The sequence below is a fragment of the Chlorocebus sabaeus genome, chromosome 3, assembly GCF_047675955.1.
Source record: "Chlorocebus sabaeus isolate Y175 chromosome 3, mChlSab1.0.hap1, whole genome shotgun sequence".
NCBI lineage: Eukaryota > Metazoa > Chordata > Mammalia > Primates > Cercopithecidae > Chlorocebus > Chlorocebus sabaeus.
The window spans coordinates 81,468,398-81,483,248 of NC_132906.1; the positions used below are offsets into that span (position 1 = coordinate 81,468,398).

General features: G+C 43.5%; 1 protein-coding gene across 1 annotated transcript in view; it reads left to right on the forward strand.

Annotated features, from left to right (window-relative positions):
* The first annotated feature begins 3,957 nt into the window (after positions 1-3,957).
* TM9SF2 (transmembrane 9 superfamily member 2) overlaps positions 3,958-14,851 on the forward strand; it is a 73,688-nt gene continuing 62,794 nt past the window's right edge. Inside the window, exon 1 of the mRNA XM_007960763.3 lies at positions 3,958-4,320. Coding sequence (XP_007958954.1) covers positions 4,150-4,320 — 171 coding nt within the window. The 5' untranslated portion in view covers positions 3,958-4,149. The remainder of the gene's footprint in view (positions 4,321-14,851) is intronic.

Below are 14,851 nucleotides of genomic sequence, written 5' to 3' on the forward strand. Positions count from 1 at the left end.
TGCACTTCCTGAAAATGGAAGCTGTTTTGCTAATAATTTTAACTTGACAGAAAAGTAGGGTGATCAGATAAAATACCCTATGTCCCATGGAATAGTTGGAATGTACTTAAATTATTTTTCATTGATTATCTGAAATTAAAATTTACCTGGGCATAATGTACTTTTATTTGCTATATCCGACAATCTTATACAGAAGTCATGGGAAACTCAGAAAAGGTTGTCCAAATTATTCTGGCAGAGAGGAGTAGAAGAAACAAATGCCATTTAGGCTGGGTGCAGTGGTTCACATCTGTAACCCCAGCACTTTGGGAAGCCGAAGCAGATCACGAGGTCAGGAGATCGAGACCATCCTGGCCAGTATGGTGAAACCCCATCTCTACTAAAAATACAAAAATTAGCTGGGCGTCGTGGTGCGTGCCTATAATCCCAGCTACTCAAGAGGTTGAGGCAGGAGAATTGCTTGGACCAGGGAGTCGGAGGTTGCAGTGAGCCAAGATGGCACCACTGCACTCCAGCCTGGTGACAGAGCGAGATTCCGTCTCAAAAACAAGAAACAAAACAAAACAAATGCCATTAAAAAAATTAAACAAACAAACAACAGAACTGTAGGGCCGGGCGTGGTGGCTCACATCTGTAATCCCCACACTGTGGGAGACCGAGGCAGGTGGATCACCGAGGTCAGGAGTTTGAGAATAGCCTAGCCTGGCCAACATGGTGAAACCCCATTTCTACTAAAAATACAAAAAAATAACTGGGCATGGTGGCTGGCACCTGTAATTCCAGCTACTTGGGAGGTTGAGGCACGAGAATCGCTTGAACCTGGGAGGCAGAGGTTGCAGTGAGTTGAGATCGAGCCACTGTACTCCATCGTAAGCAACAGGGAGGCTCTGTTGCAACCAAAAGAAAAAAAAAATTGTGGTAAAATATACATAATAGAAAACTTACCGTCTAACCATTTTTAAGTGTACACTTCTGTGACATTAGCATATTTGCATTGTTGTGCAGCCATCACCATTCATCCTGACTTTTTCACTAACCCATACTGAAGCTCTATGCCATTAAACAGTAAATCCCCATCCCTCCTTCCCTAGACTCTACAACCACTGCTCTACTTTCTGTCTCTATGAATATAACAGCACCATAGTATTGGCGGTAAATCAGAGTTGGCAAATGCAATCTGAAGCAGAGGAGAGGAGAAAGTCATAACCCTCAAGTTTTACAGTCCCATTAAAAGTATTAGTACTTTGAGAAAAGGACCGTCACAATCATGGGGAGAATGAAGGAAACACTCCATTTCTTTCCAGTTTGCAACTGGAATTGCCACTCTAACTTTCGCCTTTCGGCATGACAACACCCAGGACACCAACGCCCACAACGCAGGTCCTCCATTTTGTGTCCTGCGTGGGGGGCGGGGCAATCTCTCTCCGCCACGCCCCGGCACCGGGTAGACATCGCAGCCAGGTAACCAAGGAACCCAAAGTGAGGCGTTGGCCAGGAGAGGCTGGATCCGGAAGTGAGGGGGCCCCTCCGCCCCGTGTCCGAGCCCCGCCCCTGGCCCCTCCCACCGGACCCCGGCCGACCTAGATGACGTGTCGGAATAGGAGTTGGCGAGGTGCGGCCGGCCGGCCTTGCGCGTGCGTGATACGCGCACCGGTGGAGTCGGTAGCAGGAGTCTGGTGGTCGTTTTCATTGAGAAAGGCTCCGCTTCTCCGGGTTTTTGCTGATGCTGAGCCCAGGGGATTGAGGAAACATCGAGCTTTGGAGTGGAAAAGGTTGCAGACTTTTAGACTCCCAAGTTGTTGTGGTCTCAGTCTCCAGAGTGGCTGCGTTACTGCAGGAAGTCACTCCCCTTTCTTAGGCGCATCCTTGGCTGTAAAAGGAGGTTAAATGCCTCTGGAAAGCCTCAGGTTTATTTCAGCTTTGAAAGTCCGGTTCCAAATTTAGATCCAGCAGTCGTGTGGCCTGGCCGGTGATGGTCCTGGAGTACTTACCCCGCGCCTGGGGTCTCTAGGCTCTGTGGATGTAGAGGTGTGGGATGTAGGGGCAGGCACTTACCCGTGAAACTTACATATAAATGGGTGACTGAGACAGCAAACAAACAAACGTAATCCTTCCTGATAGTGGTACATGTGGGATGCCGAGGTTTAAGCGGACGAGTGGTATTAAGAGATTTCAAGGTTTTTGCCAAGAGTGGAAGCTGAGAGGCTTCTGCAGTAAGAAGTCCAGGGCAACTAAGAATTTGGCTTGGACCAGGGTGGTAGCTGTGGGCATGGAAAGTACTGAAAGAATTTAGTCCACAGTTTAGCACCCCAACCAACGGGACTTGCTGAAGGACGGGAGGTAGGGAGTGAGGAAATGAGAAATTTAGGTTCTCCTCCAGGGTTGGGGCCTGAGAGGAGATGGGCAGCGATGCCCTTTCCTGGAAAACTGGGAGAGGATGTGTTTGGGATGAGGGCAGTGAGATATAATGAAGGTCAAGTTTTAAGGGTGCGAGAAAAAGAATATAATGAGCCAAAATGTTAGTTTGTTTCCTCCTCTTTCCTATGTGGAGAAAATGTCTGCTTCCTTTTGTTGTATTGGAAATCTCCATGACTTCCAAATACAGAATATTTTACAATTTTTCCCTAGCCCTAAGTTCAGCGAATATGTTGATTTATTTGAGTGAGAGGACGTGAAAGGGAAGCCACCTAGGCACAGTTTTCTGTTCAGGCCATACCGGATTAGTTTTTGTTATTTTTTTTTAAAAAAAAAAGGGGGTGCCATTCTTTGGGCCAAGCGGTGTGCTCAGCGCTTTGCCTCCATTTTTCATTTAATCTTCACAACAACCTTAAGATGAACGTTCTTCTCTAATTCCCAGTTCTCTCTTGATTAACTTGGCTACCCCACTATATGGATCAATTTGCAGGATCCTACGTCCCTTTGAAAATCTGATGAAAGTTATAAACCTTCCCTGGGAAAAAAGTACAAACACCTGCAATAACTTTAAATAGGAGTTCACCGGCCCTAAACTTTTCTGAGCTTACTATTTCACAAACTTGCCTATTCTTGAATTCTGAGCTGGAGGTTGTGATTCTCTCTTATGTACTTTAAGATGATGCACTCTTCCGAAGTTTTCGATTGAACTCTAGTGGCCAACTGAATTGACTTTTTCAGATCACTAAAAAGTTTCTCCTTGAAAAATACTCAGAAGATGCAACACACACACACACACACACACACGTGTGCACATACACACGCGGACACCATATAGCATCATCAGTGGGAAAAGTGACAGAATCTTGCTAAAGGGTGATCATACCATATTAATCCGATTCGCCAGAACTACTTTATTCACTGAGCTCTCCGGTGTGCTCGCGTCTTCCTTTTTAAAGAAAATAAATGTCAACGCTACCCTCTATTCTACTCCCATTTTCCTCCCCACCCCATTTCCACTCTCCCTTAAAGAGATGTGTGCACACAATCACTTGCCCAACGCAGGAATGCATCACTGCATCCAATGCTTGGAAATTGTCCGTGAAGATGCCTTTGAGTAGCTGTCTATTTGAGGATTTGTGGCTAATTCCTCCCCATTTGTTTCCTTAGCCTGCTCCCAACTAGGTGTCTCCCGAACTTTTCCCCTCCACCACCAACTCCGTCTCCATCAGCAGGTGCTTTCTGTCATAGGGACTGGCGTGCCGCGGACAGTGTGATAAAGAAATCGTATGATGGATATGAGAAATTCGTAAGACCCAGCAGCAAACGGGGAGCGGCTGGCGAGCGCTCCACGGCCCCCAAGCGTAGGAGCTCTGGATCGGAATTTGTAATTCGTAATTGGAACGTGAGCGCCGGAACAGCTCTCCCGGTAACCACCCCAGCTGGCGCGCGGAAAACCCGGAAAGTGGATTTGGCCCCCGCTCCCTCCCGGAAACAACTCCTGGTGCCTGCAACCGTTCTCACTGAGCATGTGCAGACGGCGATGCGCATGCTCTGTCGCGGTCCGGTTCGGTTTCTGTTGCGGGACCCAGGGTGTCTCCTAGCGCAACCGGAACTAGCCGTCCCGGGGCCGGCCTCTTTTATCTCCCGCGGCCTTGTAGTGGTCTCCGAGCCTCCCCACCCCTCCTTCCCTCTTCACCCCCTAGACTTGATTGCCCTTTCCCCGAAACAGCTATCATGAGCGCGAGGCTGCCGGTGTTGTCTCCACCTCGGTGGCCGCGGCTGTTGCTGCTGTCGCTGCTCCTGCTGGGGGCAGCTCCTGGCCCGCGCCGGAGCGGCGCTTTCTACCTGCCGGGCCTGGCGCCCGTCAACTTCTGCGACGAAGAAAAAAAGAGCGACGAGTGCAAGGTGGGTGAGGCCTGACGAGCCACCTGATACACTGTCGGAAGGGGAAGTCGCCCCTATCCGGGGGAGCTGATCCTCGGGTGGGAGTGAGGGAAGTGGGTGTAGCAGTGGGTGGGGTCGAGTTTCCTCTGAAGCTTTTGGGGTCGGCCGGGCTGTGGGTGGGGGGGCTCTGGAACAGCCCTTGCAAGGGTAGATTCTGGAGGACTCAGTGGGCCTCAGACTTTCCTCCCGTCTTGCGGGCCAAGTAGCAGGAGCAGCTCTATTCAGTTTTCCTGGAACAGGGACCGTGTGGAGCGCTCTTGGAGTTGGGCTTCGCGCCTTAGAGCTTTGAGTTGGATGCATGCAGGTCCACGCGTGAGTGTTCGCTCACAGCCCTGTATCATGTACGCTAAGAAAGCGGGTGACCGACTCCTTGCATGTGAGCAACACTCAGCCTAGTTGCAATTTCCATTAGCTTTTAACTTCATTGCTTCCTGTTGAATTGCATTTTCCTGGAACCTCCTGGTTGGTTAGGAGAGCTTGTTCTTTCTAGGACTTTGATACCTCGCATCACAATTAGAAGTTGGTTCCTTATTTGTGGAGTATAACACCCAGAACCGCACAAACTGCATTAATAAAGAGTTGCTGTAATGGTTGATTTACACTTGATTTCTGACTTTTAAGTGTAAAAGATATTAATACACAAAAAAAGATACGAGATCTCACTAGTTTCTCTTAGATGGTTTAAACATTTAAAAGGGGCAAATGATGGGAGAATCTGGTATTTTCCTAGGGCAAGTCTTGAAAACTTTGATCTCTTACAACATTCACACCCAAGGTTTTCAGTTTAATTGCTAGTAAAAGAGGCGTAAGTAAAGTAACCTGCTTTTAGGTTATATGGTGTAGGGCTTTACAGTATTCATACACAACTATTTTGTTAAGTTTATTTAAAACTTAACATTTGGGGGATGAGGATCTCTTTGAAGCCTTTAATGATTTTAACAATTCAAATAATCGTTTAACAAACTTTTACAATCTATAAATAGGCTTATTTATTAAGTTTGATTTTTTTTAAGCTAGTGTTTATTTTATTACTGCTAGCTTTACTATAGCTGTGAATTTTGAGGTTATTTTAGGGCATTAGATAAGCTATTAAATTTTTCATAACATGTGGTAGTTTCTTTTTAGGTTGTCAGCTGTCCTGAATGACATGTTTATACATCTGTGCAAAACCTTGTATCTGAAAAAATATATAAGGAGATTTAAGGTTTACCCAAGTCAGCAGTTGACGTTTCAGTACTTAAGTTTATATTCTGCAGTGCAAGAAACTTTTACTCCTTTTTGAGGATTCTGACTGAAAGACTGTTGTGCTTCCAAGTGGAAGGGAGATCTAGACTTGCAAGTACACTGGTTTTTCCATTAAATATTTTAGTAACCAACCTTCAAAGCCTAGTATTTGGTCTTTAATTTTAACAGCAGTTGTATATTCTATTCCTAGTGCCTCAAAGATGAAAAATACATTTCCTGCCCTCTAGGAACCTCAAAGTAAGGTATATAAGTTTATGAACAGATTAACAGATTATTGAAATCTGATATACAGGATGATATCCAAAGTGTTCTAAAACACAAATGAGGAAACTATCTGTGGACTAGAGTCTTTAGGGAAAGTTCTATAGAAGAAGTGACACGGCCAGGCGTGGTGGCTCAGGCCTGTAATTCCTTGCGAGGCCGAGGTGGGTGGATTACCTGAGGTCAGGAGTTTGAGACCAGCCTGGCCAATATGGTGAAACCTCATCTCTACTAAGAATACAAAAATTAGCTGGGCGTGGTGGCGGGCATCTGTAATCCCAGCTACTTGGGAGGCTGAGGCAGGGAGAATCGCTTGAACTCAGGAGGCAGAGGTTGCAGTAAGCCGAGATTGTGCCATTGCACTCCAGCCCGGACGACAGAGCGAGACTTTGTCTCAAAAAAAAAAAAAAAAGAAGAAGAAGAAGTGACATTTGAGATGGACTTAGAAAATGAATAAGTGAAACTTACAGGTGGTCTGCCAGTTAGATGATTGTTTTCTCAACAGGTCCTTTGGTAAGTGGCTAGGTTGTGTATTATAGTTGTTTTTTGGTTAATCTTGGGGGTCATTTTGGATTTTTAATTTTCATGGGTATAGGGATAAAACAGGCAGAGTAGATCATTTTTCCGAAACGTTTGGATTTTTGTCTCTATCGTCAGCTACACTCACATTTGGTCAATGGAAACAACTCTTAGAAGAGCAGGAGGGTGTACTTTCAGCATTTTTCCTACGATATGACTAACTGGTGTAGAGAATTTGAAATAAACTTTAATGTTTCTTTTCTTTGCCTTTCAAAGAAGATGCTATAAATAACAGTAAACAGTTGAAATTTGTATTACCTCAATTGGGATATTAATAATTTATTCTCATCCATTTCGTATTTGTTAAGGACAGTCTTGTATATATTATTCAGAAAAGTGGAAGGAACTTCTTTTGAAAATTAGAAATGAGAGTCGTGAAGTGGAAATGATTCTTTCCAGAAGATGCTGTTAAGTTAGTGAATCTGAAGTTGGATAAATTTGGCAGGTCGTTGATCCTGTTACCAACGGTTTTTCCATCTTTAAAATAGGGATAATCATATTTGATTATGACATACTCCCCTTGAAAGGTATTTTGCAATTCTTAGAGGAAAAGTGCAATATTTGTCATTGTTGTCATAGTGTAGAGATGAAACAAATATATCTTCAACTTATATATAATTTAGGTAGTAGAGTGTTTTTATGTGCTGTCAAGTTTGTCTCATGCATTTACCTCAGGATGTAAATTGAGAGAGAATCAGAAGAACCCTGAGGATTTAGTAATTTTCTCTCTTTAAAAATTATCTTATGTTGACTTTACTAGCAGAGAAACAGGAGTCCAGTGAACATAAAATTCTATTTATGTTGCTGTAACTTCTGATTAATTATCTTAGCCTTCATAGATACTGTGTGTTTTCATGGCCTCCTTTTTTTAACTTATTTTACATGCACATGCATTTGGATATTGAGGTGGTGCACATTCTTATTGCTTTTTATAGCCTATACTATTTCATTTTGTTCCTGTACTATCTATGGTTTGCCTAACCATTCTTACTTGTAGGGCATTTAGATTGGGCCCAGTTTTTCTCTATTATAAATAGCTCTGCTACAGTGTATTTAGCAGTAATTATTTGCATATCCCCAAATATAAAATTCTGGGCAAAGATAAGAAGTGTTTTAGTTCTGTGTAGCATTGCCAGATTTCTTTCAACAACGATAGGTTTGATTTACAGTGCCTTTAACTAAATAATACCTTGTCTTGCTGCATTATTTTAATTTTTATTTATCAATTTCATAGCGATTTGATGGTCCCTAAGACCTTTTTTTTTTTTTTTTGAGGTGGAGTTTCGCTCTTATATCCCAGGCCAGAGTGCAATAGCGCGATCTTGGCTCACTGCAACCTCCACCTCCTGAGTTCGAGCAATTCTCCTGCCTCAGCCCCCTGAGTAACTGGGATTACAGGCGCCTGCCACCCCCTATGCCTGGCTAGTTTTTGTATTTTTAGTAGAGATGGAGTTTCACCACGTTGGCCAGGCTAGTCTCGAACTCCTGAGCTCTCAGGTAATTCGTCCACCTCAGTCTCCCAAAGTGCTGGGATTATAGGCATGAGCCACCACACCCAGCCTGTACACTTTTTAAATGCTTTACTTTCATTGCTGTTGAAGTTTCTGTGTCTTTTAATATTTTTCATTTATTTGCCTTATTTTGTTAGGTTTTGAAACCATAGTAATAAAAGATTGAGCTATGCTATTTCTTTCCTGTAGAATTCTCTTTACTTTCTTCACATCAAGGGACACTGTATGACTGAAATAAGTAGAATAAAGGCCTGATTATAAGTGAATAGATCTTCCAGGGTAAGATACGCAGTTCTAATTTAGTTTGTAAAAGTTTTGGCTATTTCAGTTAGCTTTGTGCTTTTTAGCTTTAGATCAAATCTTAGTGTGCCGAGTGGCATTCTGATGGCTAAGAGGTGAAGATAGTGAGCAGTTCACCTTTGTTGCTTTTAACTTTCAAGTAATTATTGGATTGTCAACCAGAATTCAGACCTAAGAACTAAAAATAGTATTCTCCAAAACTTTAATTCTGCCACTCTTTTACTGTTTGATGGATAGATTATGTTCTCAGATGAAAGATTAAGATTTTTTTTCCTTTGCTGTAAGGAAAAATGACCAATCATACCCCCTAGTGGTTAAAAACAATGTTTAAATGAATTAGTTTAACAACTTTTTAATAAAAAAGAAAATTACTCAGTCATACTTTCCTTTCTTGGTAGTTATTTTTAGAAGCATTTTATAAGTTGCATTTGTATTCTGGGAGCAGTCGTGTATAAATATTGGAATGAGTCAAATTTAAGAAAATAGTCTGAATGTTGATCTGAACAGGCACAGAATAAATATGTATGTACCTGTTTTAATTTTACCGTAGAAGTAGTTTGAAGATTTTGAAGTATTTAAAGAAAAAAATAGTAATTAGTATGTGTATTTATTGGTATAGTGATAAATATTTATCGATATTTAGTTTCACTTTCTCATAGTTTTCTCTGGAATAAGAGCATTGATTCTTAGCTTCTGGGAACTCATTAGTGTTTGGGTGTTGCTGTTTCAAATCTGAAATCTGGCACTGGGAGGACTTACTTTGACTATGGTAAATACACATTCCAACTATTATTTCTTCTTCCTCTGAAAAGGTATGTGACACTGAGAAAGTTTGCCTTTCAGAAATTAAATTTTTAAGTAAAATTATTTTAAGACTGTGATTGTTTGTTATAGTCAATCTGAGAATTAGAATGAAGAAAGCAACAGAAGTCTATGAATAAAATTGTGTCTTTCTGCCTGTGGCCCCTCACCAAGGTGGGTGTAAACTTGAACTTCCAAAGGTGTAAACTGGAACATCTGAAACAAATCACAGACATACGTTCCACACCTCACACCCCCAACACAAACACACAGACACACATCAGCACTACAGAGATTGATCTGTGCACTGTCAACCTTAGAGCCCAGCTGCCCAAACCCTTACTTCCCTATTCTCGCCTGTAGTTTTCTGTCACCATGGTCTCTCAGTAAGTTTTGTAGTTAATTGTAGCTGCTTTACATGTGTCCAACAGTTTCATTCTGTTTTCATTAAAGTTAACTATCTATGAAAAGTTTTGGAGGAAATTTGTGAATTTTTTCTTTTTTTGCTCCTCTTCTCACTTTTCAAACCTGTTTACTACGTTTTGTGTGTTTTGTTTATGCCTTAGCTAAACTTCATAACATCCCTATGATATTTAGATGAGGAAACAGAAGCTCAGTAAGATTTAGTAGCTGTCTCTAGTATACAAAGCTAGTAAGTAGTAAAGCCAGGATGCAAACAAACCCAAGACTGAGTCCAAAGCCTAGGCTCTTGGCCGCAGCCTTCTACTCTGAGCACTCTTCTTCTTTGCCTCTCCCCTGGGGATCCCTGACCCCTTATCACCCTGGACTTTGACAGTTGTAGAAAACACTCTATATGTATTACATGTAATTTTCATTTTATTTTATTTTTTAGAAACAGGGTCTTGCTCTGTTGCCCAGGCTAGACTGCAATGGTGCAGTCATAGTTCATTGCAGCCTTGGCGTGTCTATGTAATTTTTAAGTAGTCAGGTTTTGTATTTACTTCGTTTGTTGATACAGTCTAAAATTGAAATTTTATTTTTCAGGGCTTTGGGGAAGGAACCCAGGTAATTATCTAGGAGATCAATTTCTGGGCATTGCTGGTCGGATAACTCAGAGCTCATAAACAAGCATTTGTGAGTCCCAGCATTGCCCTTGAGACTTTTATCGTGTCTGAATTAAGACTTCCCTTCTTCAGGAATGTGCCACTGTGGACTTCTCTAATGTTAAGGAGTCGAAGCTTCCATAGATTTCCTTTTTTATGGCCTCCATATCTCAGATCCTTTTGTGACTTGTCATTTGCCATGATCCTTGTACAGTCACATTTCTTCACTGAGATTTCTTTCTCCCTGGAAAATCCAGTTGTAGATGTGGGGTGGGACAGATGTGATGATAGCAGAATAAGGTAGAATAAAAGCAGAAACAAAGGAACCAGGAAATGGGAAAAAGTATAGTCCTGTGGCGTGGCGCCCATGTACCTTGTTAAAAGAAATAAATAGACTCTAGTTGTGACCACAGCTGTGATCAGGTATGGAATCGGCAGATTAGGACTAGAAATAAAATTGTACATTTGGGAGAGAAATTTAAAAAGGAAGACTCTGGAATTCTAAATGAAACCACTTCCATAAAAAATTTCTTAGTGCAGGATTGTAATCAGTCTTGCTTTCTCTAAGTGACTTAGGATTCTGCAACTTCCTTAAAATGTTTCATGTTGTCAAAACTTTGCATGCTTGAAATAACCTAGGTGGGCACAGTTTGAAAGTGTGAATGTGAAGCAAGTAACCCTTGAAGCTCTTTCTAGTCCCATCAGTGATAATCTAGAGTTGTCTGTCTCTATTTAAGGCAAATTTCTGGGAGGAGATGGACTTAACTGTTTTTGATGGTGAATAAAGATGCTTAGAGTGGAAAATGACCTTAAATAAATCAGATATTGCCCTCATATAGCTCATGCTATTTTCACAATAAGGAAACAAAGTCAGCCAGGTGCAGTGCTTCTCACCTGTAATCCCAATGCTTTGGGAGGCCATGGTGGGCAGATTGCTTGAGTCTAGGAGTTCAAGACCAACCTGAGCATGATGAAACCCATCTCAACTAAAAATACAAAAATTAGCCAGGCGTGGTGGCATGAATCTGTAGTCCCAGCACCTTGGGAGGCTGAGGTGGGAGGATGTAGGGACCAGCCCCACAGGGTTGGTGGGTTTTTCTCCCCGTGTGCGGAGACGAGAGGTTGTAGAAATTAAGACAAAAGACAAAAAGATAAAAGACAGCTGGTCCTGGGGGACCACTACCACCAAGACACAGAGACCAGTAGTGGCCCCGAATTCATGGCTGCGCTGTTTTATCAGAAACAAGGCAAAAGGGGCAGGGTAAGGAGTGTGAGTCATCTCCAATGATTGACAAGCTCACGTGAGTCACATGTCCACTGGACAGGGGGCCCTTCCCTGTTTGGCAGCTGAGGCGGAGAGACAGAGAGAGATAGGACACAGCCTATGCCATTATTTCTTCATAACAGAGGTTTTTAGTACTTTCACTAATTTTGCTACTGCTATCTAGAAGGCAGAGCCAGGTGTACAGTATGGAACATGAAAGCAGACTAGGAGTGTGACCACTGAAGCACAGCGTCACAGGGAGATAGTTAGGCCTCTGGATAACTGTGGGCGGGCCTGTCTGATGTCAGGCCCTCCACAAGAGGTGGAGGAGTAGAGTCTTCTCTAAACTCCCCCGGGGAAAAAGGGACTCCCTTTTCCGGTGTGCTAAGTAGTGGGTGTTTTTCCTTGGCACTGACGCTACCGCTAGACCACAGTCTGCTTGGTAACCGCGCGTCTTCCCAGACACTGGTGTTACCGCCAGACCAAGGAGCCCTCTGGTGGCCCTGCCTGGGCATAACAGAAGGCTCTTACTCTTGTCTTTTGGTCACTTTAAACTATGTCCCTTCAGCTCCTGTGTCTGTATGGCCTGGCTTTTCCTAGGTTATGATTGTAGAGCGAGGATTATTGTAATATTGGAATAAAGAGTAATTGCTACAAACTAATGATTAATGATATTCATATATAATCATATGTATGATCTATATCTAGTAGAACTCTTGTTATTTTATATGTTTTATTATACTGGAACAGCTCATGCCCTTAGTCTTTTTTTGCCTGGGCACCTGGGTGGCTTGCCACCCACAGGAGGATTACATGAACCCAGGAGGTCTAGGCAGCTGCAGTGAGCCATGATTGTGCCACTGCGCTCCAGCTTGGGTGACAGAGAGAGACACTGTTTAAAAAGGCAAACAAACAAAACACACACACACACATACACACACACACCACACAGAGATTCAGTAACTACTCCAAGAACATATAAATAAGCTCTGTCACTTTTTAAAAAAATATATGCTGTATTAGGCTGTTCTTGTGTTGCTATAAAGAAATACCTGAGACTGGGTAATTTATAAAGAAAAGAGGTTTAATTGGCCCACAGTTCTGCAGGCTGTACAAGCATGGCATGGACATCCCTCGGCTTCTAAGGGGAGCCTCAGGAAGTTTTTACTCATGGCAGAAGGTGAAGCAGGAGCAGGCATGTCACATGGTCAAAGCAGGAGTGGAAGAAAGTGTTTTGTTGGGCAAGATGCCACACTTTACAAGCAGATCTCACAAGAACTCACTCACCATCACGAGGACAGCACCAAGGGAATGGTGCTAATCCATTCATTAGAAGTCTACCCCAGCCGGGCGCGGTGGCTCAAGCCTGTAATCCCAGCACTTTGGGAGGCTGAGACGGGCGGATCACGAGGTCAGGAGATCGAGACCATCCTGGCTAACTCGGTGAAACCCCGTCTCTACCAAAAAATACAAAAAACTAGCCGGGCGAGGTGGCGGGCGCCTGTAGTCCCAGCTACTCGGGAGGCTGAGGCAGGAGAATGGCGTAAACCCGGGAGGCGGAGCTTGCAGTGAGCTGAGATCCGGCCACTGCACTCCACCCTGGGCGACAAAGCAAGACTCCGTCTCAAAAAAAAAAAAAAAAAAAAAAAGTCTACCCCCATGATCTAGTCACCTCCCACCAGGCCGTACCTCCAGCATTAGGGATTACAGTTTGACATAAGATTTGAGTGGGAAAAAATACTCAAATCTCATGCCCTTCTTATATTGCAAAATACAATCATGCCTTCCTAATAGTCCCCCAAAATCGTAACTCACTCCAGTATTAATTAAAAAGTCCCAAGCCCAAGTCTAATTTGAGACAAGGAAAGTCCCTTCTACCTATGAGCCTGTAAAATAAAAAAGCAAAAACAAGTTACTTACTTCCAAGACACAAAGCAGGTATAGGCATTGGGTAAATATTCCCAGGCCTTGGGCAGCTCCACCATTGTAGTTTTGCAGGGTTCAACCCCCACAGCTGCCCTCACAGGTTTTTGAGTGCCTGTAGCTTTTCCAGGCACAGAGTGTAAGCTGCCAGTGAATCTACTATTCTGGAGTCTGGAGGACAATGTCCCCCTTCTCACAGCTCCACTAGGCAGTACCCTGGCGGGGACTCTGGATGGGGCTCCAACACCACATTTCCCCTCCACACTGCCCTACTAAAGGTGCTTTGTGGAGGCTCCATCCCTGCAGCAGGCTTCTGCCTGGGCACCCAGGTTTTCTCATCCTCTGAAATCTAGGCAGAGGCTGCCAAGCATTCTTCACTCTTGAACTCTGTGTGCCCGCAGGCTTAACAGCACATGGAAGCCCCCAGGACTTATGGCTTGTATTCTGTAAATGGCAGCCCGAGCTGTACCTCGGACTCTTTGAGCCATGGCTGGAGCTGGAGTGACCTGGATGCTGGGATCCCAAGGCTGCACAGGGCAGTGGGGCCCTGGGTCTGACTATGAACCCATTCAGTGTTCCTGGGCCTCTGGACCTGTTTTGGGAGGGGCTGCTGCAAAGGTCTCTGAAATGCCTTTGAAGCCTTTTCCCTGTAGTCTTGGATATTAGCACTTGGCCCCCTTACACATGGTTGCTCCACAGCCTACTTGAATTTCTCTCCAGAAAAAAACTTTTTTTTTTCTTTGCCACATGGTTAGGCTGCAAATTTTCTGAATGTTTATGCTCTGCTTCCTGTTTAAATATAAATTCCAGCTTTAAATCATTTATTTGACCCTTCAGCTAAGGTAGGCTGTTAGAAGCAGCCGGGTTACCTGTTGAACACTTTGCTGCATAAAAATTTCTTCTGCCAGATATACTAGGTTGTCAGTCTTTAGTGCAGAGTTCCCCAGATCCCTCGGGCATGAATAGAATGCAGTCAAGCCCTTTGCTAAGATGTAACACGTGTGACCTTTGCTCAAGTTCCCAGTAAGTTCCTCATTTTCACCTCAGACGTCAGCAGCCTGACTTTACTGTCCATATCACTGTCAACGTTTTGGTCACAACCATTTAAACAGTCTCTAAGAAGTTCCAAACTTTGCCTCATCTTTCTGTCTTCTTTTGAGCCCTCCAAACTCTGCCTGTTTCCCAGTTCCAAAACCAGTTCCACATTTTCAGGTATCTTTATAACAACACCCCATTCTCAGCACCAGTTTCTTTATTAGGCCATTCTTGCATTGCTATAAAGAAATACTGAGACTGGGTAATTTATAAAGAAAAGAGGTTTAATTGGCTCAGGATTCTGCAGGCTATACAAGCATGCACCGACATCTCTCTGCTTCTGGGGAGGCCTCGGGGAGCTTTTACTCAAGGCAGATGAGGAGGCAGGAGTGGGCGTGTCATATGGTTACAGTGAGCGAAAGATGGGGGATGGTGCCACACTTTACAAACAACCAGATCTCACAATAACTCGTTATCAGGAGGATAACACCAAGAGGGATGGTGCTAAA